Source organism: Notolepis coatsorum (assembly GCF_963971535.1).
Source record: "Notolepis coatsorum genome assembly, chromosome: 1".
Lineage (NCBI taxonomy): Eukaryota > Metazoa > Chordata > Actinopteri > Aulopiformes > Paralepididae > Notolepis > Notolepis coatsorum.
The window spans coordinates 250189310-250213919 of NC_140165.1; the positions used below are offsets into that span (position 1 = coordinate 250189310).

General features: G+C 46.6%; 1 protein-coding gene across 2 annotated transcripts in view; it reads right to left on the reverse strand.

Annotated features, from left to right (window-relative positions):
* abcc5 (ATP-binding cassette, sub-family C (CFTR/MRP), member 5) overlaps positions 1 to 24610 on the reverse strand; it is a 168675-nt gene that overhangs the window by 67130 nt on the left and 76935 nt on the right. Inside the window, exons 6-10 of one of the 2 annotated variants that reach the window (XM_084314896.1) lie at positions 20246 to 20479; positions 9130 to 9303; positions 6968 to 7115; positions 6514 to 6662; positions 1604 to 1711 (exon numbers count right to left, since the gene is read on the reverse strand). In XM_084314896.1, coding sequence (XP_084171022.1) covers positions 1604 to 1711; positions 6514 to 6662; positions 6968 to 7115; positions 9130 to 9303; positions 20246 to 20479 — 813 coding nt within the window. The remainder of the gene's footprint in view (positions 1 to 1603; positions 1712 to 6513; positions 6663 to 6967; positions 7116 to 9129; positions 9304 to 20245; positions 20480 to 24610) is intronic. The other variant, XM_084314897.1, reaches the window with a different exon arrangement.

Consider the following 24610-nt stretch of genomic DNA (forward strand, 5'->3'; position numbering starts at 1 on the left):
TAGCTCTGTAGTGGAGTCAAGCTGAACAAGCTGGTGAGGAAGGCTAGCTCTGTAGCGAGTCAAACTGGTCAAACTAGAGGTGGTGGCCGATAGGAGGATGATGAAAAAGCTGGATGCTATACTGGAAAACCCCTCCCACCCCCTCTATGAGGAGCTAGCTACTTATCCCGCTCCCCTGACACACCACTAACTAATTAATAATAAACACTGTTAAGACTATCTGACTCTTAATAAACACTGTTAAGACTATCTGACTCTTAATAATAAACACTGTTAGGACTATCTGACTCTTAATAAAGTATTTTCCACCCATTGCCCACTGCAGGCTCATCTGTTCCTGTTGTCTCAGCACATTCCATCCAATCCGTCCATCCGTCTGCTCAAACAGCCCACTGAGAGGGGAAGGCCTGGTCGCTCCAGGGGGATTATGGGAACTCTGTAAGACCAACACTGAGAGGCTGCCAACAACAGCACAGCCAGCGGCCCACCACACCGCTCCAGCTATCCAGCCCAGGGGTCAGTCAGGGGCTGTCAGTCAGAGGCTGTCACACTTCCTTCTATCAGTCAGAGGCTGTCACACTTCTACCAGTCAGAGGAGACACGTTTCTCAAATCGTTTTTAACGCTGATCTTCAGGGCTGTCCTCTTCCCAGCTGGTGATTAGTCCACTAAACGTTTGTCTCGCTGGCATTTACTTTGTGTTCACTGTGGAGTAGATTTCACTGAGCCTCAGTCAGCTTGTACAGCTTGACCCTATTGACTTTGCATTGGTTTGTGGCTAACTAGCCGCAGCTAGGATGAGGAACCGTGTGGATTGAGCTGGGAAAGGACTCTAATGACCAACAGCATCAATGGTAAGTAAGAAACTGGGATAGGGTTAAAAAAAATCTGAACTGTCCCTTTAATGTACTCCTGTCAGCCAGGGAACGACTACACATGTGATTGAGACAGAGACCTGGAAAACACTGCATCGATAATAACCTTCAATACCAACTTATTCTCCAGAGGAAACTGGTAGTGACCCATTTCAATTATCCCACAGACCAACTTTGGGAGAGAGATAAATACATACACACACACACACACACACACACACACACACACACACACACAAAGAGATGGACAGACAGACAGACAGGCAGACAGACAGGCAGACAGCCAGGTGAATAGACAGACAGGCAGACAGCCAGGTGAATAGACAGACAGGCAGACAGACAGGTGAACAGACAGACAGACAGACAGAGAGACAGACAAACAGACAGACAGGTGAACAGGCAGACAGACAGGCAGACAGACAGACAGGCAGGCAGACAGGTGAATAGACAGACATACAGACAGACAGGTGAACAAGCAGACAGACAGACAGGCAGGCAGACAGACAGGCGAACAGACATACAGGTGAATAGACAGACATACAGACAGACAGGTGAACAGACAGACATACAGACAGACATGCAGACAGACAGACAGACAGACAGGTGAACAAGCAGACAGACAGGCAGGCAGACATACAGGTGAATAGACAGACAGACAGAGAGACAGACAGACAGACAGGTGAATAGACAGACAGACAGACAGACAGACAGACAGACAGACAGACAGACCTTGAATCTCTCCACAGCCACTGACGCCTCAGACAGAGACTTGACGGAGAACGGCGTCACCTTCAGGGAAAAGGTCATGGCATTGAACACTGTCACCACGGTGAACGCCTGAGAGAGAGAGAGAGAGAGAGAGAGAGAGAGAGAGAGAGAGAGAGAGAGAGAGAGAGAGAGAGAGAGAGAGAGAGGGGAGACCAGACAGGAAGAGAGAGAGACAGTGAGAAAGAGGGAGAGAGAGACAGAGAGCAACGCAGAGATAGAGAGAGACAGAGAGAGACAGAGAGAGACAGAGAGAGTCATTAGTATTAGATACTGGAGTCATTAGTATTAGGTACTGGAGTCATTAGTATTAGGTACTGGAGTCATCAGTATTAGGTACTGGAGTCATTAGTATTAGGTACTGGAGTCATCAGTATTAGGTACTGGAGTCATCAGTATTAGGTACTGGAGTCATCAGTATTAGGTACTGGAGTCATTAGTATTAGGTACTGGAGTCATCAGTATTAGGTACTGGAGTCATCAGTATTAGGTACTGGAGTCATCAGTATTAGGTACTGGAGTCATTAGTATTAGGTACTGGAGTCATTAGTATTAGGTACTGGAGTCATTAGTATTAGGTACTGGAGTCATCAGTATTAGGTACTGGAGTCATTAGTATTAGGTACTGGAGTCATTAGTATTAGGTACTGGAGTCATTAGTATTAGGTACTGGAGTCATTAGTATTAGGTACTGGAGTCATCAGTATTAGGTACTGGAGTCATTAGTATTAGGTACTGGAGTCATTAGTATTAGGTACTGGAGTCATCAGTATTAGGTACTGGAGTCATTAGTATTAGGTACTGGAGTCATTAGTATTAGGTACTGGAGTCATCAGTATTAGATACTGGAGTCATCAGTATTAGATACTGGAGTCATCAGTATTAGGTACTGGAGTCATCAGTATTAGATACTGGAGTCATTAGTATTAGATACTGGAGTCATTAGTATTAGATACTGGAGTCATCAGTATTAGATACTGGAGTCATTAGTATTAGATACTGGAGTCATTAGTATTAGATACTGGAGTCATCAGTATTAGATACTGGAGTCATCAGTATTAGGTACTGGAGTCATCAGTATTAGGTACTGGAGTCATCAGTATTAGGTACTGGAGTCATCAGTATTAGGTACTGGAGTCATCAGTATTAGGTACTGGAGTCATCAGTATTAGATACTGGAGTCATCAGTATTAGGTACTGGAGTCATCAGTATTAGGTACTGGAGTCATTAGTATTAGATACTAGAGTCATTAGTATTAGGTACTGGAGTCATTAGTATTAGATACTGGAGTCATTAGTATTAGATACTGGAGTCATCAGTATTAGATACTGGAGTCATTAGTATTAGATACTGGAGTCATTAGTATTAGATACTGGAGTCATTAGTATTAGATACTGGAGTCATCAGTATTAGATACTGGAGTCATTAGTATTAGATACTGGAGTCATTAGTATTAGATACTGGAGTCATTAGTATTAGATACTGGAGTCATTAGTATTAGGTACTGGAGTCATCAGTATTAGGTACTGGAGTCATCAGTATTAGGTACTGGAGTCATTAGTATTAGGTACTGGAGTCATCAGTATTAGATACTGGAGTCATTAGTATTAGATACTGGAGTCATCAGTATTAGATACTGGAGTCATTAGTATTAGATACTGGAGTCATTAGTATTAGGTACTGGAGTCATTAGTATTAGGTACTGGAGTCATTAGTATTAGATACTAGAGTCATTAGTATTAGATACTGGAGTCATTAGTATTAGATACTGGAGTCATCAGTATTAGGTACTGGAGTCATTAGTATTAGATACTGGAGTCATCAGTATTAGATACTGGAGTCATCAGTATTAGGTACTGGAGTCATCAGTATTAGGTACTGGAGTCATTAGTATTAGGTACTGGAGTCATCAGTATTAGGTACTGGAGTCATCAGTATTAGGTACTGGGGTCATTAGTATTAGGTACTGGAGTCATTAGTATTAGATACTGGAGTCATCAGTATTAGATACTGGAGTCATTAGTATTAGGTACTGGAGTCATTAGTATTAGGTACTGGAGTCATTAGTATTAGATACTGGAGTCATCAGTATTAGGTACTGGAGTCATTAGTATTAGATACTGGAGTCATTAGTATTAGGTACTGGAGTCATTAGTATTAGGTACTGGAGTCATCAGTATTAGGTACTGGAGTCATCAGTATTAGATACTGGAGTCATCAGTATTAGGTACTGGAGTCATCAGTATTAGGTACTGGAGTCATCAGTATTAGGTACTGGAGTCATCAGTATTAGATACTGGAGTCATCAGTATTAGATACTGGAGTCATTAGTATTAGGTACTGGAGTCATTAGTATTAGGTACTGGAGTCATCAGTATTAGGTACTGGAGTCATTAGTATTAGGTACTGGAGTCATCAGTATTAGGTACTGGAGTCATCAGTATTAGGTACTGGAGTCATCAGTATTAGGTACTGGAGTCATCAGTATTAGGTACTGGAGTCATTAGTATTAGGTACTGGAGTCATTAGTATTAGGTACTGGAGTCATTAGTATTAGGTACTGGAGTCATTAGTATTAGATACTGGAGTCATCAGTATTAGGTACTGGAGTCATCAGTATTAGGTACTGGAGTCATTAGTATTAGGTACTGGAGTCATTAGTATTAGATACTGGAGTCATCAGTATTAGGTACTGGAGTCATTAGTATTAGGTACTGGAGTCATTAGTATTAGATACTGGAGTCATCAGTATTAGGTACTGGAGTCATTAGTATTAGGTACTGGAGTCATTAGTATTAGGTACTGGAGTCATTAGTATTAGATACTGGAGTCATCAGTATTAGGTACTGGAGTCATTAGTATTAGATACTGGAGTCATTAGTATTAGGTACTGGAGTCATTAGTATTAGATACTGGAGTCATTAGTATTAGGTACTGGAGTCATTAGTATTAGGTACTGGAGTCATTAGTATTAGATACTGGAGTCATTAGTATTAGGTACTGGAGTCATTAGTATTAGATACTGGAGTCATCAGTATTAGGTACTGGAGTCATTAGTATTAGATACTGGAGTCATTAGTATTAGGTACTGGAGTCATCAGTATTAGGTACTGGAGTCATTAGTATTAGGTACTGGAGTCATCAGTATTAGATACTAGAGTCATCAGTATTAGGTACTGGAGTCATTAGTATTAGGTATTGGAGTCATCAGTATTAGGTACTGGAGTCATTAGTATTAGGTACTGGAGTCATTAGTATTAGATACTGGAGTCATTAGTATTAGGTACTGGAGTCATCAGTATTAGGTACTGGAGTCATTAGTATTAGGTACTGGAGTCATCAGTATTAGGTACTGGAGTCATCAGTATTAGGTACTGGAGTCATTAGTATTAGGTACTGGAGTCATCAGTATTAGATACTGGAGTCATTAGTATTAGGTACTGGAGTCATTAGTATTAGATACTGGAGTCATCAGTATTAGATACTGGAGTCATTAGTATTAGGTACTGGAGTCATTAGTATTAGATACTGGAGTCATTAGTATTAGATACTGGAGTCATCAGTATTAGGTACTGGAGTCATTAGTATTAGGTACTGGAGTCATTAGTATTAGGTACTGGAGTCATTAGTATTAGATACTGGAGTCATTAGTATTAGGTACTGGAGTCATTAGTATTAGATACTGGAGTCATTAGTATTAGGTACTGGAGTCATTAGTATTAGATACTGGAGTCATTAGTATTAGGTACTGGAGTCATTAGTATTAGATACTGGAGTCATTAGTATTAGATACTGGAGTCATCAGTATTAGGTACTGGAGTCATTAGTATTAGGTACTGGAGTCATTAGTATTAGATACTGGAGTCATTAGTATTAGGTACTGGAGTCATTAGTATTAGGTACTGGAGTCATTAGTATTAGGTACTGGAGTCATCAGTATTAGATACTGGAGTCATTAGTATTAGATACTGGAGTCATCAGTATTAGGTACTGGAGTCATCAGTATTAGATACTGGAGTCATTAGTATTAGGTACTGGAGTCATCAGTATTAGGTACTGGAGTCATTAGTATTAGGTACTGGAGTCATCAGTATTAGATACTGGAGTCATCAGTATTAGGTACTGGAGTCATCAGTATTAGGTACTGGAGTCATCAGTATTAGGTACTGGAGTCATCAGTATTAGATACTGGAGTCATCAGTATTAGGTACTGGAGTCATCAGTATTAGGTACTGGAGTCATCAGTATTAGATACTGGAGTCATTAGTATTAGATACTGGAGTCATCAGTATTAGGTACTGGAGTCATCAGTATTAGGTACTGGAGTCATTAGTATTAGATACTGGAGTCATTAGTATTAGGTACTGGAGTCATCAGTATTAGGTACTGGAGTCATCAGTATTAGGTACTGGAGTCATTAGTATTAGGTACTGGAGTCATCAGTATTAGGTACTGGAGTCATCAGTATTAGGTACTGGAGTCATCAGTATTAGGTACTGGAGTCATTAGTATTAGGTACTGGAGTCATTAGTATTAGATACTGGAGTCATCAGTATTAGGTACTGGAGTCATTAGTATTAGGTACTGGAGTCATCAGTATTAGGTACTGGAGTCATTAGTATTAGGTACTGGAGTCATCAGTATTAGGTACTGGAGTCATTAGTATTAGGTACTGGAGTCATTAGTATTAGATACTGGAGTCATCAGTATTAGATACTGGAGTCATCAGTATTAGGTACTGGAGTCATTAGTATTAGGTACTGGAGTCATCAGTATTAGATACTGGAGTCATTAGTATTAGATACTGGAGTCATCAGTATTAGGTACTGGAGTCATCAGTATTAGGTACTGGAGTCATTTAGTGTTTTATTACCTGAGCTGCTGTCAAGTCGTATCCCAGCAAAATGTGTGTGGAGAACGTTGCTACGCTGGCGATCACCACGACGATAGGAGCCACGCCCACAGTGATGCTCTGCAAGTATCCTGTACGTTCTAGAATCTTCCGCTCCTCTTCCCGGATCGCTGCAGGAACATTCACACAGAACAACACAGTAAAACAACTACCTCCAAGACAAGACAGAACCAAACCCAAACCAACTACCTCCAAGACAAGACAGAACCAAACCCAAACCAACTACCTCCAAGACAAGACAGAACCAAACCCAAACCAACTACCTCCAAGACAAGACAACTACCCAGGAAACACAGCCTCTCCCTCTGTTTGCCCCAGAAAGGCTTTTTTATGAGGCTTGTGAAACACTTACAGCGCACGTCCTGAGAGAAGGCCTTGACCCAGTGGTGCCCCCCACCCCAGGTGAAACACTTACAGCGCACGTCCTGAGAGAAGGCCTTGACCCAGGCAAACATCTTGATGAACTTGATGTAGTTGAGGATCTCGTTCATCTTCTGAACCCGTCTGTCCGTCACTGCGACTCCCTTCCTCCTGAAGTAGGCGGTCAGCCTGGAGCTGAACATCTGCAGAGACGCAGAGACACAGAGGGTTCCGTCTGAGATACTGTGATAATATAGAGGGTTCAGTCTGAGATACTGTGATAATATAGAGGGTTCCGTCTGAGATACTGTGATAATATAGAGGGTTCAGTCTGAGATACTGTGATAATATAGAGGGTTCAGTCTGAGATACTGTGATAATATAGAGGGTTCAGTCTGAGATACTGTGATAATATAGAGGGTTCAGTCTGAGATACTGTGATAATATAGAGGGTTCAGTCTGAGATACTGTGATAATATAGAGGGTTCAGTCTGAGATACTGTGATAATATAGAGGGTTCAGTCTGAGATACTGTGATAATACAGAGGGTTCAGTCTGAGATACTGTGATAATACAGAGGGTTCAGTCTGAGATACTGTGATAATACAGAGGGTTCAGTCTGAGATACTGTGATAATACAGAGGGTTCAGTCTGAGATACTGTGATAATATAGAGGGTTCAGTCTGAGATACTGTGATAATATAGAGGGTTCAGTCTGAGATACTGTGATAATACAGAGGGTTCAGTCTGAGATACTGTGATAATACAGAGGGTTCAGTCTGAGATACTGTGATAATATAGAGGGTTCAGTCTGAGATACTGTGATAATATAGAGGGTTCAGTCTGAGATACTGTGATAATATAGAGGGTTCAGTCTGAGATACTGTGATAATATAGAGGGTTCAGTCTGAGATACTGTGATAATATAGACGGTTTAGTCTGAGATACTGTGATAATATAGAGGGTTCAGTCTGAGATACTGTGATAATATAGAGGGTTCAGTCTGAGATACTGTGATAATATAGAGGGTTCAGTCTGAGATACTGTGATAATATAGAGGGTTCAGTCTGAGATACTGTGATAATATAGAGGGTTCAGTCTGAGATACTGTGATAATATAGAGGGTTCAGTCTGAGATACTGTGATAATATAGACATATATGCTGTCAGGGATGTTTGAGTCCAGTATCAGGTTGCTTTGCCATAGGACTTGAGCTCAGTCTTGACTTGGTCTCGATTCCCCTTTGGACTCGACTTGACTGGATCTGGACCAAGGTGATCTGGAGTCTGGACTATAGCCGTGGATGACATTTGGTGAACGCAGACAGACAGATACAATAGATACAAAAAAAAATATATATATATATATAGATAGTAGGGGTGCAACGGTACACAAAAACCACGGTTCGGTACGTACCTCGGTTTTGAAGTCACGGTTCACGGTTCATTTCGGTACAGTGGGGTAAAGTATGCAGAACGTGGCTTTCCATGTTCCACTCGGGGGTGACGTAGTGTGCGGTTACTGTTAAGTAGGGCTGTCAACGAATATTCTATATTCAAATTAATGACATACATTAGATTGTAAAATGAATATTAGATTGTGTGAAAAAAAACAGCCCCGGGCTGTCTTCCTCTCGACTTCTCGCGTGGGCCTGAATGTGCTGCATGACGGCTAGGAGACACGTGACGTCACTTTCATTGAGCTGAAGGACGTGCCAGTAGTAACAACAATAACATCTGGCGTGATGGCAGTAGTAACAACAATAACATCTGGCGTGATGGCAGATCATTCAGAACCCAACTCGGTTTGCGAAGACAGTGATTTGCACTCTGAGCAATCTAAAAACCCTGTTTGGAAATACCTTTGGATTTTGATCAACTTGTGGAACATGTGGGGCAGGTAGGTCTTCTAGCTCTGGCTTGTCGTTTGCGTTCGCCCTACTATGAGGCTATGCTAAATGACAGGTAATCTCTCAGTGGTGTGTATGGGCTGAATGAACAACATCCGGCCCTTTGCGCAAGTTATATTTTTGGAATGGGGAGGGACTTGGAGTTTTTAATTCAGTTCTGCATGCAAAAAAAGTTACGCACTTGCGCTAGTGGTTAAAGTAACGTTGCATTGAACCGAAGGTCCCATACCGAAACGGTTCAAAACAAATACATGTACCATTACACCCCTAATAGATAGATAGATAGATGCAGACATGCAGACACTAACCATGGCAGGGTAGAAGAGGATGAAGACAGCAGAGCCCAGCAGGGAGGTTGGTCCTAAGATGAGGAGGTTATAGACCATGCCCAGCACGGCCACCAGGGGGCCCCCCGCTAACAGACTGCCCACTGCTGCAGCCTCAAACATCCTCTGACCATCGCTGGAGCACATGTTGATCAGCTGGAGACACAGAGACACAGAGACATGTTGATCAGCTGAAGACACAGAGACACAGAGACATGTTGATCAGCTGAAGACACAGAGACACAGAGACATGTTGATCAGCTGAAGACACAGAGACACAGAGACATGTTGATCAGCTGGAGACACAGAGACACAGAGACATGTTGATCAGCTGAAGACACAGAGACATGTTGATCAGCTGAAGACACAGAGACATGTTGATCAGCTGAAGACACAGAGACACAGAGACATGTTGATCAGCTGAAGACACAGAGACATGTTGATCAGCTGAAGACACAGAGACATGTTGATCAGCTGAAGACACAGAGACATGTTGATCAGCTGAAGACACAGAGACACAGAGACATGTTGATCAGCTGAAGACACAGAGACATGTTGATCAGCTGAAGACACAGAGACACAGAGACATGTTGATCAGCTGAAGACACAGAGACATGTTGATCAGCTGAAGACACAGAGACATGTTGATCAGCTGGAGACACAGAGACACAGAGACATGTTGATCAGCTGGAGACACAGAGACATGTTGATCAGCTGGAGACACAGAGACACAGAGACATGTTGATCAGCTGAAGACACAGAGACACAGAGACATGTTGATCAGCTGGAGACACAGAGACATGTTGATCAGCTGGAGACACAGAGACATGTTGATCAGCTGGAGACACAGAGACACAGAGACATGTTGATCAGCTGAAGACACAGAGACATGTTGATCAGCTGGAGACACAGAGACACAGAGACATGTTGATCAGCTGGAGACACAGAGACACAGAGACATGTTGATCAGCTGGATACACAGAGACATGTTGATCAGCTGAAGACACAGTTTTATGTTGAATCTAATTATAATAATAATAATAATAATAATAATAATAATAATAATAATAATTATAATAATAATAATAATAATAATAATAATAATAATAATAATTGTAACTGAGGGGTACAATTCCCTGACTGTATTAAAGATTGTGATATATTAAACCACTACTAGTTATGTACTTTAATTACTGGCCATACAGTACATGAATATATATGGTGAACACCCACACAAGAATACGGCATTGACACATTCTATTTGGAGGGTATTTATTATTATTAAGCAACGTTAGGTTACAGATTGAGAATTAGGCTCGCGATTGTATGGCGAAGAACATACGTAAAGTCAGTCAAGAGCATAAGTCAATGAGAATAGTATGAATACTAGGATGGGTCTAAGCTGACGCCACCTGTGGTATAGCAATTACATAGGCCACACCGGTACCAGCTGGAGACACTGGGGGGTTCCCTCCGGGGTGTAAAGCCGGTAGGGGTAGAGGAATGTTCGGGTACAAAGTCTGGGTCAACGAGGAATAACGAGGCTCCAGATACAGGAGCCGGTGCATGTACTCCCTTGATCAGCAGACAAAGCAACAGTTGTAATCCAAGATGCTTGAATAGCATTGACGACAGCTAGCCAGCCTCTTCCTAGAGGCGGGCCCGAGTGATGATCCTCACGGGGGTAAATCCCAAACGACAGTGGAATCAACGGTGCGCTTCTCCAGCGGTCACGGTCCCAAAGCAATATAATCCAACCAGAAATGGTTCTGCAGTCGCCGGTGTAGGTTCTCCGGTGTACATATCCAACGGTTCTCACCTAGGACTCCTCGGGTGGGGGCACGGATTTAGGCCGCCCAGCCTGGATAAGTGCACTATACTTCACATTAAACTAGGTTGAACTTGACGTTACTTCACTAAACTCTGACACTTTTACTATTCTATTCGCACATGTTCTAAACGCTCTATTTAGATGCAAGGTTGCTCACTTCACTGCACGTTGTATGCGTGGTGAAGGCTTGGACACTAAACTTGAACTACTTGATGAACTACTGCTGTTTACACCTGCGCCGTATTTATACTTAAGTGACAATCTAGTACCAACCTGGTCACTTTGGTCCTGAATCACTACACTGCCAAAGGCATGTTCTAACATGCCCCAAACTCGCCCACTGCACCTGTCTGAGTACGAGACTGCCTGGAGCCTGGGGGGGGTGTCCAATAGGAGAGCGTATATTACTCTGGTTTGTATGCAGGTAAAGGGATATTCCGTGTATATATACAAATAATATACAAGGGATATCAAACGATATACAAATAATATACAAGGGATATCAAACGATAAATATATATATTCGGTTTAATCTGACCCTTTGTAACAGCCGCCTCCTAATTAGTCCGCACCTAATTAGTTAAAGCGAAGACAGATTAATAGTCCTGTCAACTACTCAATGTCTGTTGTGGGGAGTAGGGCAATCTACAAAGTCAGTGGGTCATGATCGTCATCAAGGGAGTCAGGGAGCCTCGGCAACTCTATCAGCCTCGCCACGGGTCGGGTGTAGGTCCGTCCCTGGGCGATAACTTCTGCCGCTCTGACCTTTCCGTCGGCACCAGTGATCACTTTGCTTACGCGGCCGGCCAGCCACTTAGCTCGGGGTAGTGACTGGTCCACGATCATAACGACTGTGTCCACTTTTAAGTTGTCCCTGTCCTTGACCCGCTTCTGACGGGCTGGAAGGGATGGTAGGGGGCTTAGGAGGAAGCGGGCCTTAGACTGGTTGATCTGTGCTTGGCTGTGTCTCCACATCCTCCGTCTGTTCCTCTTGTTTGGTCTGTACCCCGTCTGAGGAGGGGCCGGTTCCGGCCGCCCCATCAAGAAGTCGTTTGGGGTGCTGGGTTCGAGGTCAGCTACGTCGCTTGGAGCGCAGCTGAGGGGGGTGGAGTTCGGAACTCCCAATTCTTGGGCCCACGGTTCTCTCACAGGCCTCTCGTCTAATGTCAATAGCCTCTCAACGGGCTGTACGAGAGAATGGCCGGTGTCGCTCACCTTTGTGTGCAGGCAGCGTGTAGACGTGGGTTGACTGTCAAGTCCGTAGAGGGGGCCCTGGAGCGTCCACCCCAGTCGGGTCTGAACCGCGACTGGGCATCCTTTGGGTCCGATGTGGGCCGCCTCAATTGGGAGAATGAGGTCCGCGTGGTCGGAGCCTATGAGCAGGGTCGGTGTGGCGCCGTCGATGAGCGGTATAGGTAGTTGACGTAGGTGCACGTACTTCGCCATCAGCTGTGGGATGGGGTAGGTGTACTGTGACAGGCCTATGTCGTGGCTGGTGAAGACGTTAGTGATGCTATACTGCTTCTCGGGCTGCTCGACCGCTGCTATCGTGAAGGAGACATTTTCACCCTTTATGGTCTTCCGGTCTCTTCTAATGGTACGGATTGTCATTGTTTCTTTGGCACCCCGCAGGCCCAACTGGGCTGCGGCGGAAGCGAGGAGGAGAGTCTTTTCAGACCCATCGTCTAGGACGGCGTAAGTGTCCAGGACCTTGTCCTCGTAGCTCAGGAGCACTCTGACCACTTTGATGAGCACTCGGGGGGTCCCGCTATGCTTGGGGTCTATGTGGAGCACTCCTGTTGGTCGGTTGCCTCGTCGGGCTATTCTTCTCATGTTATCCTCGCACAGGAATCGGCGGTGACCGGCTTGTGGGGGGTCAGACGCAATCCACTGCTCCATTTCGGCGATGGTCAGTTTCGGGAAATCAGCTAGGTCTAGGAGGGATGCTTCTGGGCCGTTGGGGTCGCGGTGGTCTCTCTGCCGCCGAAAACGCTCTTGGCGGGCTGGAGGGAGCTTCTCCAGTATTCGCTCCACATTAGAGTTTGCATATAGTTCATGTCTCCCTTTTTCCTTTTGGGACCCCAGCATCCCTACTAGGGATTGTACCTTGATAGAGAGGTCATCCAATGCTCTATTGTCTTTGGCTGGGGGGAGGCGGTCGATATCTCTTATTTCTTGTATCACGTAGTCCCATATGCGTCCATAACGCTGGTCGAGGGCCACTAGAGCCGCGGAGTATGGGGTGCTTGAGTTGGAATATGCCAGCGCTATATTATGCGCTCTGGGCACCTTGAGGTGCTTGAGGAGGATGGCATATTTGTACGACTCATCGGGGACGTCGGACATCATAGTCTCTAAGCACATCCGTAATTCCGTGTACTGTGCTCTGTCCTCGTGCGTAAAGTCTGGGAACGTCGGTGTGCCAAGGTACGATGCCATGGATGGCTGGCACATTGGTGAGCGTAGGGGAAGAGGCCTCCTGGGCGAGTCTCCCCGTACGTGTTGTCGTGGGTTGGTACTCGGTGGGTACCAGAGGCCGGGTACCCAGGTGCTGTTCCTCGGTGCTGACTGTACGTCAAACTCACCCGTGAGTTGGGTCGGGGGTTTGTAGTGCAGTGACTCGGGGCTGACGTCGGGGCTGTACTGGGCCTCCTGGTCCAGAGGACGTTGCTGCTGGTGGGCTTGACTTTCCTCCTCTTCCTCTTCCTCTTCTAGGTCCTGGAGTCTTCTAGTCAGTCTCTCGGCTACGTAGGCCGGTTCTTCCCGGTGGCTGGGTCTCGTATGGACCGGTCGGGGAGGGGGGTCGGAGACGTAGACAGGATCCTCCTGTTGGCCGGGTCCCGGGTCGCTTCGTCGGGTAGGGGAGTCGGAGACGTAGACAGGATCCTCCTGTTGGCCGGGTCCCGGGTCGCTTCGTCGGGTAGGGGATGGTGCCCTAGACCCTTGTCGTGATGATCTCCGGGAGCTCCGTGCGGAGAGAGGGGGTGTCGCCCTGGCAATCAATTGTTCTATTATCTGCGCCTGCAGCCGGTCGCGCTCTGCTTCGCGCTGGGCATGGGCGGCGTCGCGCTCTGCTTCGCGCTGGGCATTGGCGGCGTCGCGCTGTGCATCGCGCTGGGCATTGGCGGCGTCGCGCTGTGCATTGGCGGCGTTGCGCTGTGCATTGGCGCGGTCTCTTTCAATGTTCTCTTCCGTCTGAAGGCGTCTCTCCTCCAGTCTTATGCGGTCGTCTTCACTCCTTTGTTGCGCCTGGAAGCGCTCTCGCTCGGTTGCAGAGTGTTCGTGTTCACTAAGGGCTTGCGCTTGGAGTTGCGCGTGAAGGCGCTCTCGTTCCGCTGCAGATTGTTCGCGCTCGCTTAATTGTTGCGCCTGGAGGCGCTCTCGTTGTTCGCGATCGCTCGTCTGTTGTTGCGCCTGGAGGCGCTCTCGTTGTTCGCGCTCGCTCATCTGTTGAGCCTGGAGGCGCTCGCGTTCCATGGCAGAGTGTTCGCGCTCACTAAGCGTCTTTGCTTGAAGCCGGTCGCGTTCACCCTGAAGTCGGTCTCTTTCGGTGGAGGCTGCCAGTGTGGCGATCAAGGCTTGCGCCAGTATCTGGTCCGCCTGGCTGGGGGATGACACTGACGGAGGTGATCGGCTTCTGACAGAGCTCGTTGGAGATCTGTTCTCCTGGCGCGCCCCGAGGTCCATCTCCTGGGCGCGCTTCTCTTCTCTTGGTTGTGTGTCGGGTTCTGTCCCTGGAGCGCTTTCTTTATCCTGGAGCGCTCCGGGGACTATCCCGGTGACGTTGTCTGGAGGTATAGTCATGTCATGTCCCACCTGGTCCCCCCCGTGAGCTGAGTCAGTTTGGTCTGAACCCACTGGGGTCTCTACTGGCAGGTTCGCCTGGTCGATAGGATTTGACATGCTTTGACTATCCGCTTTATCCGTATTTAACGTCTGTTTAGATAAGCTAGGTAGTAGAACGACAGCGTATTCCTCCAGATAGGGAGGTGGCTGACGTTTGCGCTGCGGGCGTTCTAGCTTGGGAGAGCCGCTTGGGGAGTGTTCACCGCTGGCCATGGTTAATAGCAATATTATATTAAATATTACACTGATACCCTCCGGCTCGAAGGACCAATTGTAACTGAGGGGTACAATTCCCTGACTGTATTAAAGATTGTGATATATTAAACCACTACTAGTTATGTACTTTAATTACTGGCCATACAGTACATGAATATATATGGTGAACACCCACACAAGAATACGGCATTGACACATAAAGTTCTATTTGGAGGGTATTTATTATTATTAAGCAACGTTAGGTTACAGATTGAGAATTAGGCTCGCGCTTGTATGGCGAAGAACATACGTAAAGTCAGTCAAGAGCATAAGTCAATGAGAATAGTATGAATACTAGGATGGGTCTAAGCTGACGCCACCTGTGGTATAGCAATTACATAGGCCACACCGGTACCAGCTGGAGACACTGGGGGGTTCCCTCCGGGGTGTAAAGCCGGTAGGGGTAGAGGAATGTTCGGGTACAAAGTCTGGGTCAACGAGGAATAACGAGGCTCCAGATACAGGAGCCGGTGCATGTACTCCCTTGATCAGCAGACAAAGCAACAGTTGTAATCCAAGATGCTCGAATAGCATTGACGACAGCTAGCCAGCCTCTTCCTAGAGGCGGGCCCGAGTGATGATCCTCACAGGGGTAAATCCCAAACGACAGTGGAATCAACGGTGCGCTTCTCCAGCGGTCACGGTCCCAAAGCAATATAATCCAACCAGAAATGGTTCTGCAGTCGCCGGTGTAGGTTCTCCGGTGTACATATCCAACGGTTCTCGCCTAGGACTCCTCGGGTGGGGGCACGGATTTAGGCCGCCCAGCCTGGATAAGTGCACTATACTTCACATTAAACTAGGTTGAACTTGACGTTACTTCACTAAACTCTGACACTTTTACTATTCTATTCGCACATGTTCTAAACGCTCTATTTAGATGCAAGGTTGCTCACTTCACTGCACGTTGTATGCGTGGTGAAGGCTTGGACACTAAACTTGAACTACTTGATGAACTACTGCTGTTTACACCTGCGCCGTATTTATACTTAAGTGACAATCTAGTACCAACCTGGTCACTTTGGTCCTGAATCACTACACTGCCAAAGGCATGTTCTAACATGCCCCAAACTCGCCCACTGCACCTGTCTGAGTACGAGACTGCCTGGAGCCTGGGGGGGGTGTCCAATAGGAGAGCGTATATTACTCTGGTTTGTATGCAGGTAAAGGGATATTCCGTGTATATATACAAATAATATACAAGGGATATCAAACGATATACAAATAATATACAAGGGATATCAAACGATAAATATATATATTCGGTTTAATCTGACCCTTTGTAACAATAATAATAATAATAATAATTAATAATAATAATAATAATAATAATAATAATAATAATAATAATAATAATAATAATAATAATAATAATAATAATAATAATAATAATAATAATAATAATAAATTGGATTTAAAGAGAGAAGCGCCTTTCTCAGACTCAAGGACACTGTACAAGGAGAGAGAAGCTATATAAAAGAAAGGGTAAATAAACATTTAGAAAAAATTAAAAAAATATAAATGATGAATATATTATGTGTATAGTAACAACAGGGAAAAAAAACAAATAAGATAAAAAAGGAAGCAAGGTGCTGTCCAATTGGATGAAATGATTGATTTTATAGCAGGTCTTTCTTCTCTTGTACTGAGCTGTCTGTGGTGGGTCTCTAGTGGGTCTGTGGTGTTCTGTGGTGGGTCTGTGGTGTTCTGTGGTGGGTCTGTGGTGAGTCTGTGGTGGTGGGTCTCTAGTGGGTCTGTGGTGTTCTGTGGTGGGTCTGTGGTGAGTCTGTGGTGGTGGGTCTCTAGTGGGTCTCTAGTGGGTCTGTGGTGAGTCTGTGGTGGTGGGTCTCTAGTGGGTCTCTAGTGGGTCTGTGGTGAGTCTGTGGTGGTGGGTCTCTAGTGGGTCTCTAGTGGGTCTGTGGTGAGTCTGTGGTGGTGGGTCTCTAGTGGGTCACTAGTGGGTCTGTGGTGAGTCTGTGGTGGTGGGTCTCTAGTGGGTCTGTGGTGGTGGGTCTCTAGTGGGTCACTAGTGGGTCTGTGGTGAGTCTGTGGTGGTGGGTCTCTAGTGGGTCTGTGGTGGTGGGTCTCTATTGGGTCTGTGGTGGGTCTGTGGTGAGTCTGTGGTGGTGGGTCTCTAGTGGGTCTCTAGTGGGTCTGTGGTGAGTCTGTGGTGGTGGGTCTCTAGTGGGTCACTAGTGGGTCTGTGGTGGTGGGTCTGTGGTGGTGGGTCTCTAGTGGGTCTGTGGTGGTGGGTCTCTAGTGGGTCTGTGGTGGGTCTCTAGTGGGTCTGTGGTGGTGGGTCTCTAGTGGGTCTGTGGTGGGTCTCTAGTGGGTCTGTGGTGGTGGGTCTCTAGTGGGTCTGTGGTGGGTCTCTAGTGGGTCTGTGGCGGTGGGTCTCTAGTGGGTCTGTGGTGGGTCTCTAGTGGGTCTGTGGTGGTGGGTCTCTAGTGGGTCTGTGGTGGGTCTCTAGTGGGTCTGTGGTGGTGGGTCTCTAGTGGGTCTGTGGTGGGTCTCTAGTGGGTCTGTGGTGGTGGGTCTCTAGTGGCTCTGTGGTGTTCTGTGGTGGGTCTGTGGTGGTGGGTCTCTAGTGGCTCTGTGGTGTTCTGTGGTGGGTCTCTAGTGGCTCTGTGGTGTTCTGTGGTGGGTCTGTGGTGGTGGGTCTCTAGTGGGTCTGTGGTGGTGGGTCTGTGGTGGGTCTGTGGTGGTGGGTCTCTAGTGGGTCTGTGGTGGTGGGTCTGTGGTGGGTCTGTGGTGGGTCTGTGGTGGTGGGTCTGTGGTGGTGGGTCTCTAGTGGGTCTGTGGTGGTCTGTGGTGGTGGGTCTCTGGTGGTCTGTGGTGGTGGGTCTCTGGTGGTCTGTGGTGGTGGGTCTCTGGTGGTCTGTGGTGGTGGGTCTCTAGTCAGTCTAATGCAGGGGTAGGCAACCCTAGGCACGCGTGCCTGCATAGGCACGCGGGGGCATTTTCATAGGCACCCCTAGGGGGCAGCAAAAAAAAAAAAAAAAAAAAAAAAAAAAAAGTATATATATATTTTTTTTATAAATGTTAGTGAAATCTTGTTGAGATCCTCCCACAGGATCTTTTTACTACCACATATTTAATTGAGACCCTTTATTTGTTTATTATTTCAATTTAGCTGGAAATACATTGCTACATCATTCAGTAACATTTGCAGAGCCTTATAACAAAAACATTATTACGGTCACCATTGTGACCAGTGTGATTAATCAACACATTTTATTATTTATTTTTCTATTTCATTGAACATTGCACATGTTAAAAGCAATTGTTTTTACTCAAAATGTGAGTATTACCAAGTCAACTTGTGTTCTTAAAACAATGACAATAAACATTAGGTTGAAATAATGTGGTTGTGTACTTATTTTTCTGTTAACTTATTATGGATTGAAAACTGAAAACCTTAATGCACAGTAACTGAACTCAATATTTTTAAGTTCTGGTAACTTATTATTATTTATTTTTTTACAGTGTAGTCTTGCGATCAATCAAAACGTATTTACACATATACCTCACATTCACCCTCCATTCACATCCTGGTGTTCTCCTGGTGTTCTCCATTAGGCCTGTAGGTGGAGCTATGACAGCACACGTACAGTACACACACCGATGGTGTGTGATGTGTCCAAAAATGAATGGGCAAATGTGAGTGAAATGGTCGCACTGTATGCAGCTGTTTGTCTGCATTGCATCCCCCCCCCTCCCAACTAAGATTTAGGGTTGATACAACCATCATAATAATATTGTTAATAATAACAATAACAATGATGTAATAATGTAAAAAATTATCATTAAAAATACCTGATTATGAGAAAAAAATGTACGATGCATGGAATATTGTTGAGGCACACTAGTTACAACTATATTTCAAACAGGCACTCCTTGTCAAAAAGGTTGCTGACCCCTGGTCTAGTGGGTCTCTAGTGGGTCTCTAGTGGGTCTCTGGTGGGTCTGTGGTGGGTCTCTGGTGGGTCTCTAGTGGGTCTCTGGTGGGTCTGTGGTGGTGGGTCTCTAGTGGGTCTGTGGTGGGTCTGTGGTGGGTCTGTGGTGGGTCTCTAGTGGGTCTCTGGTGGGTCTCTAGTGGGTCTCTGGTGGGTCTCTAGTGGGTCTCTGGTGGGTCTCTAGTGGGTCTCTGGTGGGTCTCTAGTGGGTCTCTGGTGGGTCTCTGGTGGGTCTCTAGTGGGTCTCTGGTGGGTCTCTAGTGGGTCTCTGGTGGGTCTCTGGTGGGTCTCTAGTGGGTCTCTGGTGGGTCTCTAGTGGGTCTCTGGTGGGTCTCTAGTGGGTCTCTGGTGGGTCTCTGGTGGGTCTCTGGTGGGTCTCTAGTGGGTCTCTGGTGGGTCTCTAGTGGGTCTCTGGTGGGTCTCTGGTGGGTCTCTGGTGGGTCTCTAGTGGGTCTCTGGTGGGTCTCTGGTGGGTCTCTAGTGGGTCTCTGGTGGGTCTCTGGTGGGTCTCTGGTGGGTCTCTAGTGGGTCTCTGGTGGGTCTCTAGTGGGTCTCTGGTGGGTCTCTGGTGGGTCTCTAGTGGGTCTCTGGTGGGTCTCTGGTGGGTCTCTGGTGGGTCTCTGGTGGGTCTCTAGTGGGTCTCTGGTGAGTCTCTGGTGGGTCTCTAGTGGGTCTCTGGTGGGTCTCTGGTGGGTCTCTAGTGGGTCTCTGGTGGGTCTCTGGTGGGTCTCTGGTGGGTCTCTGGTGGGTCTCTAGTGGGTCTCTGGTGGGTCTCTAGTGGGTCTCTGGTGGGTCTCTGGTGGGTCTCTAGTGGGTCTCTGGTGGGTCTCTGGTGGGTCTGTGGTGGTGTGTGGTGGTGGATCTGTGGTGGGCCTGTGGTGGTGGGTCTCTGGTGGGTCTGTGGTGGTGGGTCTCTGGTGGGTCTGTGGTGGTGGGTCTCTGGTGGGTCTGTGGTGGTGGGTCTCTGGTGGGTCTCTGGTGGGTCTGTGGTGGTGGGTCTCTGGTGGGTCTGTGGTGGTGGGTCTCTGGTGGGTCTGTGGTGGTGGGTCTCTGGTGGGTCTCTGGTGGGTCTGTGGTGGTGGGTCTCTGGTGGGTCTCTGGTGGGTCTGTGGTGGTGGGTCTCTGGTGGGTCTGTGGTGGGTCTGTGGTGGTGGGTCTGTGGTGGGTCTGTGGTGGTCTGTCTCTCCCTCTGAAGGGCTCCAGGACTCACCTGTCCCATGGTCTTGTCCCGGACGCTGCGCAGCCTCAGGATCTTGTGGAAGGCCATGGTCAGGATGGCTCCTCTCAGCCGGGCCCCCGTCCTGTAGTTCAGAGCCCAGGTGAGTGCCAGGGACCAGGAGCGGATCAGCTCCGTGGTGAGGAGGCCCAGCACCAGGAGGAGACCGTAGGGGAGGTCAGGACGCTCCTGCTGGGTGTACTCCAGGAGGCGCTTCACTACAAAGGCCTAGAGGAGGAGGAGGAGGAGGAGGAGGAGGAGGAGGAGGAGGAGGAGGAGGAGGAGGAGGAGGAAGAAGGAGAAAGGGCAGGAAGGAGGAATAGGGGCGGGACGAAAGAGTTCAGAGAGCATGACTGACAGGACAGAGGTGCAATCGCGATGCAGATTCCTCTCAGACCAGGGTGAAAACATATTTGAAAATGGTTTCAATTTGTTCAACTAGTTGTTTCTTTCTTTTCTCTCAGACACGGGAAAACATTTTGAATAACGTGAAAGAAAAAGAAACACAAGAGGCACCTGGTCGTCTTACGAGAGGACGTTTTAAACCTCCGGCCAAAACAGACCAAGCACGCAGTCAAGTCGACCAAACGCTTGAAAGCTTAATCAAATATGTATTTTGCCCCCAAGTCCGCAGGTATGATTATCACATCTACAGCCATGTATATATACACGTCATAATAACACATTCCTCAGCTATATGGTCTACAGAACAAGATAATAATCATCCCATCATCTCCAGAAAACAACACGTCTACTGATTAAACATCCTCTCCAAAGTGAGTCTCTCACCATGTTACCCTGGAAGGCTCTTTGTTTCTATTAAGACCCTTTGAAAAGAACAAGAGACAAGTGAAAGGAGAACGGTTTGACATGTCCACAGAAAACACACACATAGTGTCGATAGTTAGCATCAGGCAATAGGTACAAAGAAACACAGCAGGAGTGGACACTGTCATCCCCAGGAGCCAGGGGGGCTCTTCTGCGTCTCAAGGGGAACATTTTCAGCAGTAAAAGCTTCATGAAAATGTCTTGGATCAGCACAGACTTCTTAGCTATGTTTAACCTTCTGTAGTGTGGTAGTGAAAGGGTTAACCTTCTGTAGTGTGGTTGTGAAAGGGTCAACCCTTTGTCGTGTGGCAGTGAAAGGGTTAACCTTCTGTATTGTCGCAGTGAAAAGGTTAATAATAATAATAATATTTTATTTATAAGGCGCCTTTCAGGACACTCAAGGTCGCCGTACAACAATTAAAAACAGTTCATTTAGGGCGGCTACGTGGCGTAGTGGGCAAGGCGCTTGCCACGAATGACGGAGACGCTGGGCTTGCCTGTTCGAGCCCAGCGCTCCACATTGCTTTCAGTTTAGCTGGTCGTTCATACTAATACACATTGGCCGTATTAGGGGGTGGGAAACTGATGGGTGGGGATCGGGCGTTGTGGACAGCGACTCCTACAGGTCGGTTGGTGCGCCTGCGCAGTAGAATCAGGAAGTGTCGGGGGCAGCGTGAGCCTCCTACGCGTTACTCCTCGTCACTGAGAGATCGAGCTGCGCAGGTGAAAAGATGCGACTGCTGTTACCTCAAGTACCGGAGGGGACTTGTGCTATGTATGACTTAGTCCACATTGCAGCCGGCTTGTGGGAGGCAAGAAACAGCGTTCGTGACAGGGGAGGGTTGAATTGGATGATACGAAATTGGGATGGCAGAAAATATAGAAAAATGGGAAAAAAGGTGGATAAAAAAAAATAAAATAAAAACAGTTCATTTACAATCACTATCAAATGTACAATAAAATCAGACATACGCCTGCCTAAACAGGTGGGTTTTGAGGTGGGTTTTAAATGGGATAATGGAGTCAATAATGGAGTTAACCCTTTGGTAGTGTGGTAGTGAAAGGGTTAATTATTTGTATTGCCCCCCCCCCCTTTTTTGAGGTCCTGTGATGAAAATGTCCAGTCCTGCTTTCTCCTCCTAGCATCATCAGGTGAAGTGAGGTGAGATTACCTACAGTGACACCAGGCAGAGGGAGGGGACCACCTCGCTGGTATTAAAGTCCTGAAATTATCACATCAGCACATTATACAGAGACAGGAAGAACAGGTCAGAACCGGGGCAGACGGTAGTTTCAAATCATTCTTACCGTTCGTTTTCACCTGCTTGGAGCGCTGGATGGGTGGGGTTATGCCACGTCGGACAACACAATGAGTGCCAGGCAGTTTAGAGAAAAAAAAACGATTCGAAAAGTCCGCTCCAGTTTTTTCTGCGACTTGGAAACTCACCCGACACTACAGTGACGTGTCCCGAGGCAGAGTGGCCCACCCGTCTGTCACTCCGCGCCCGATAAAAACAAACGCTAACAATCATTTGCAACTAGAATTTGACCCGAGCCTGAAAGAGACACAGAAGAACAGATGAGGCGGCTGCTCCCTCGTCCCACAGGTTAGAGACCAAGAGACACAATCTGGAACCATCTCACACACGCACGCATGCATTCACAACCTACATCATGTACGCAAGTGCATCCACACAAACAAGAGTGCACGCACACGCACACGCACGCAATGCCAGAGATGCGCATATTCAATTATATCCAGAAGAATCACAATCACAACATGATAACGTGTGAGAGCACAGCATGAAGAAGGGCCACAGGGAGGGTCAACAATCCCAACATGGTTGACAAATACACTTCTTTATTGACAGAGACACAAAGGAAACCCTCAAAACCTTTCAAACGCAGTCAGGAATAAAAGGTACAAGCAGCTGATGGAACGCAGACTCAGGATTCAGACTCAAGTGCCTTTTGAACAGTATAGTTTCTATTTTTGTCCTCTGAGTGGAACCGCGTGACGCGTCAAGTGCAGGCACGCTTGTCCCCCTTTAATTCAGTGTCCGAAAGCAGGGGACGCGTGCGGATAGGGTCCTTGAGAACACTCGCCTTCGCCTGCCACTCAGGAAGACGGCCTTTTAGACTGTGTTCGTTAGGGTGCGTCACATGAAGATCTTAGTTTTACCGTCCTTTGAAACAAGACACGTCTTCAATCAATACAAAACAAAACAGGTACTCAACGTAAAAAGAAAGAGCAGCCCCCCCCCCCCCCCCCCCACCCCCGCTGGAAATGTCTGAGGAAGGTCTTGATCCTGCTTGCTGCCAGAGAACCCCACGCTGACTCTCTGACGGTAGAAGGAGGTCCAGTAGATGTCGAGGACCAGAGGAAACTACACAGGAGGTACAGTCTGTTGATTCAGACCAGAGGAAACTACACAGGAGGTACAGTCTGTTGATGCAGACCAGAGGAAACTACACAGGAGGTACAGTCTGTTGATTCAGACCAGAGGAAACTACACAGGAGGTACAGTCTGTTGATTCAGACCAGAGGAAACTACACAGTAGATATACAGTCTGTTGATTCAAACCAGAGGAAACTACACAGGAGGTACAGTCTGTTGATGCAGACCAGAGGAAACTACACAGTAGATATACAGTCTGTTGATTCAGACCAGAGGAAACTACACAGTAGATATACAGTCTGTTGATTCAAACCAGAGGAAACTACACAGGAGGTACAGACCAGAGGTCCAGCAGTCCAAAGGCTTCATATAGGAAAGTCCTATTTATTGGACTGATAGGTCTGTCTGGTCGACAGTCTGTTCTGTTAGACTTTGTAGAACAGCGTGGAGTGACGACAGCCTGGTCTATGAAACAGTGTCGTGTTCCCAGTGATAAAACAATAAACACATCAGACACATATTGATGCTTATTAATAAAACAATATAAACGATTCACAATGATCACCGATAACAAGTCATCGGGGTGAAATAAAGAAAAGATTAAATGATAAAGACACATCAATAGATAAGAGTCTGCTTGTGTGACGCGTTACATTAGTTTAATTAAAAACACAACAAACATGGCTGAACTGGGATCCCTTCATGGACTAAAAAAACAAGAGAGAGAGAGAGAGAGAGAGAGAGAGAGAGAGAGAGAGAGAGAGAGAGAGAGAGAGAGAGAGAGAGAGAGAGAGAGAGGAGGGGGGGGGGGAGACAGCGACGGAAAAGAGATCCCAGCAGGTGAAATGTACAGAGAAACCAAAACAAACCTAAAGCCACCGTGGAAATATAAGATACATTACTAACAAACTGACGGCTCCTGGTGACGTGTTGGTGACATGTTGGTGACATGTTGGTGACATGTGGATGGACATTTAGAGATGTTCCTGAACACTATTGTTCACTTTCAAGGGGACCGACGACCACAAGCTACATCAACTACACATCTTGTCCTACGTGGCCTGTGTGTCAGTGACTCAGTCGGGCAGCGGGTCGGAGGGTCGGAGGGGTCGGAGGTGTTTACCTGACCGGT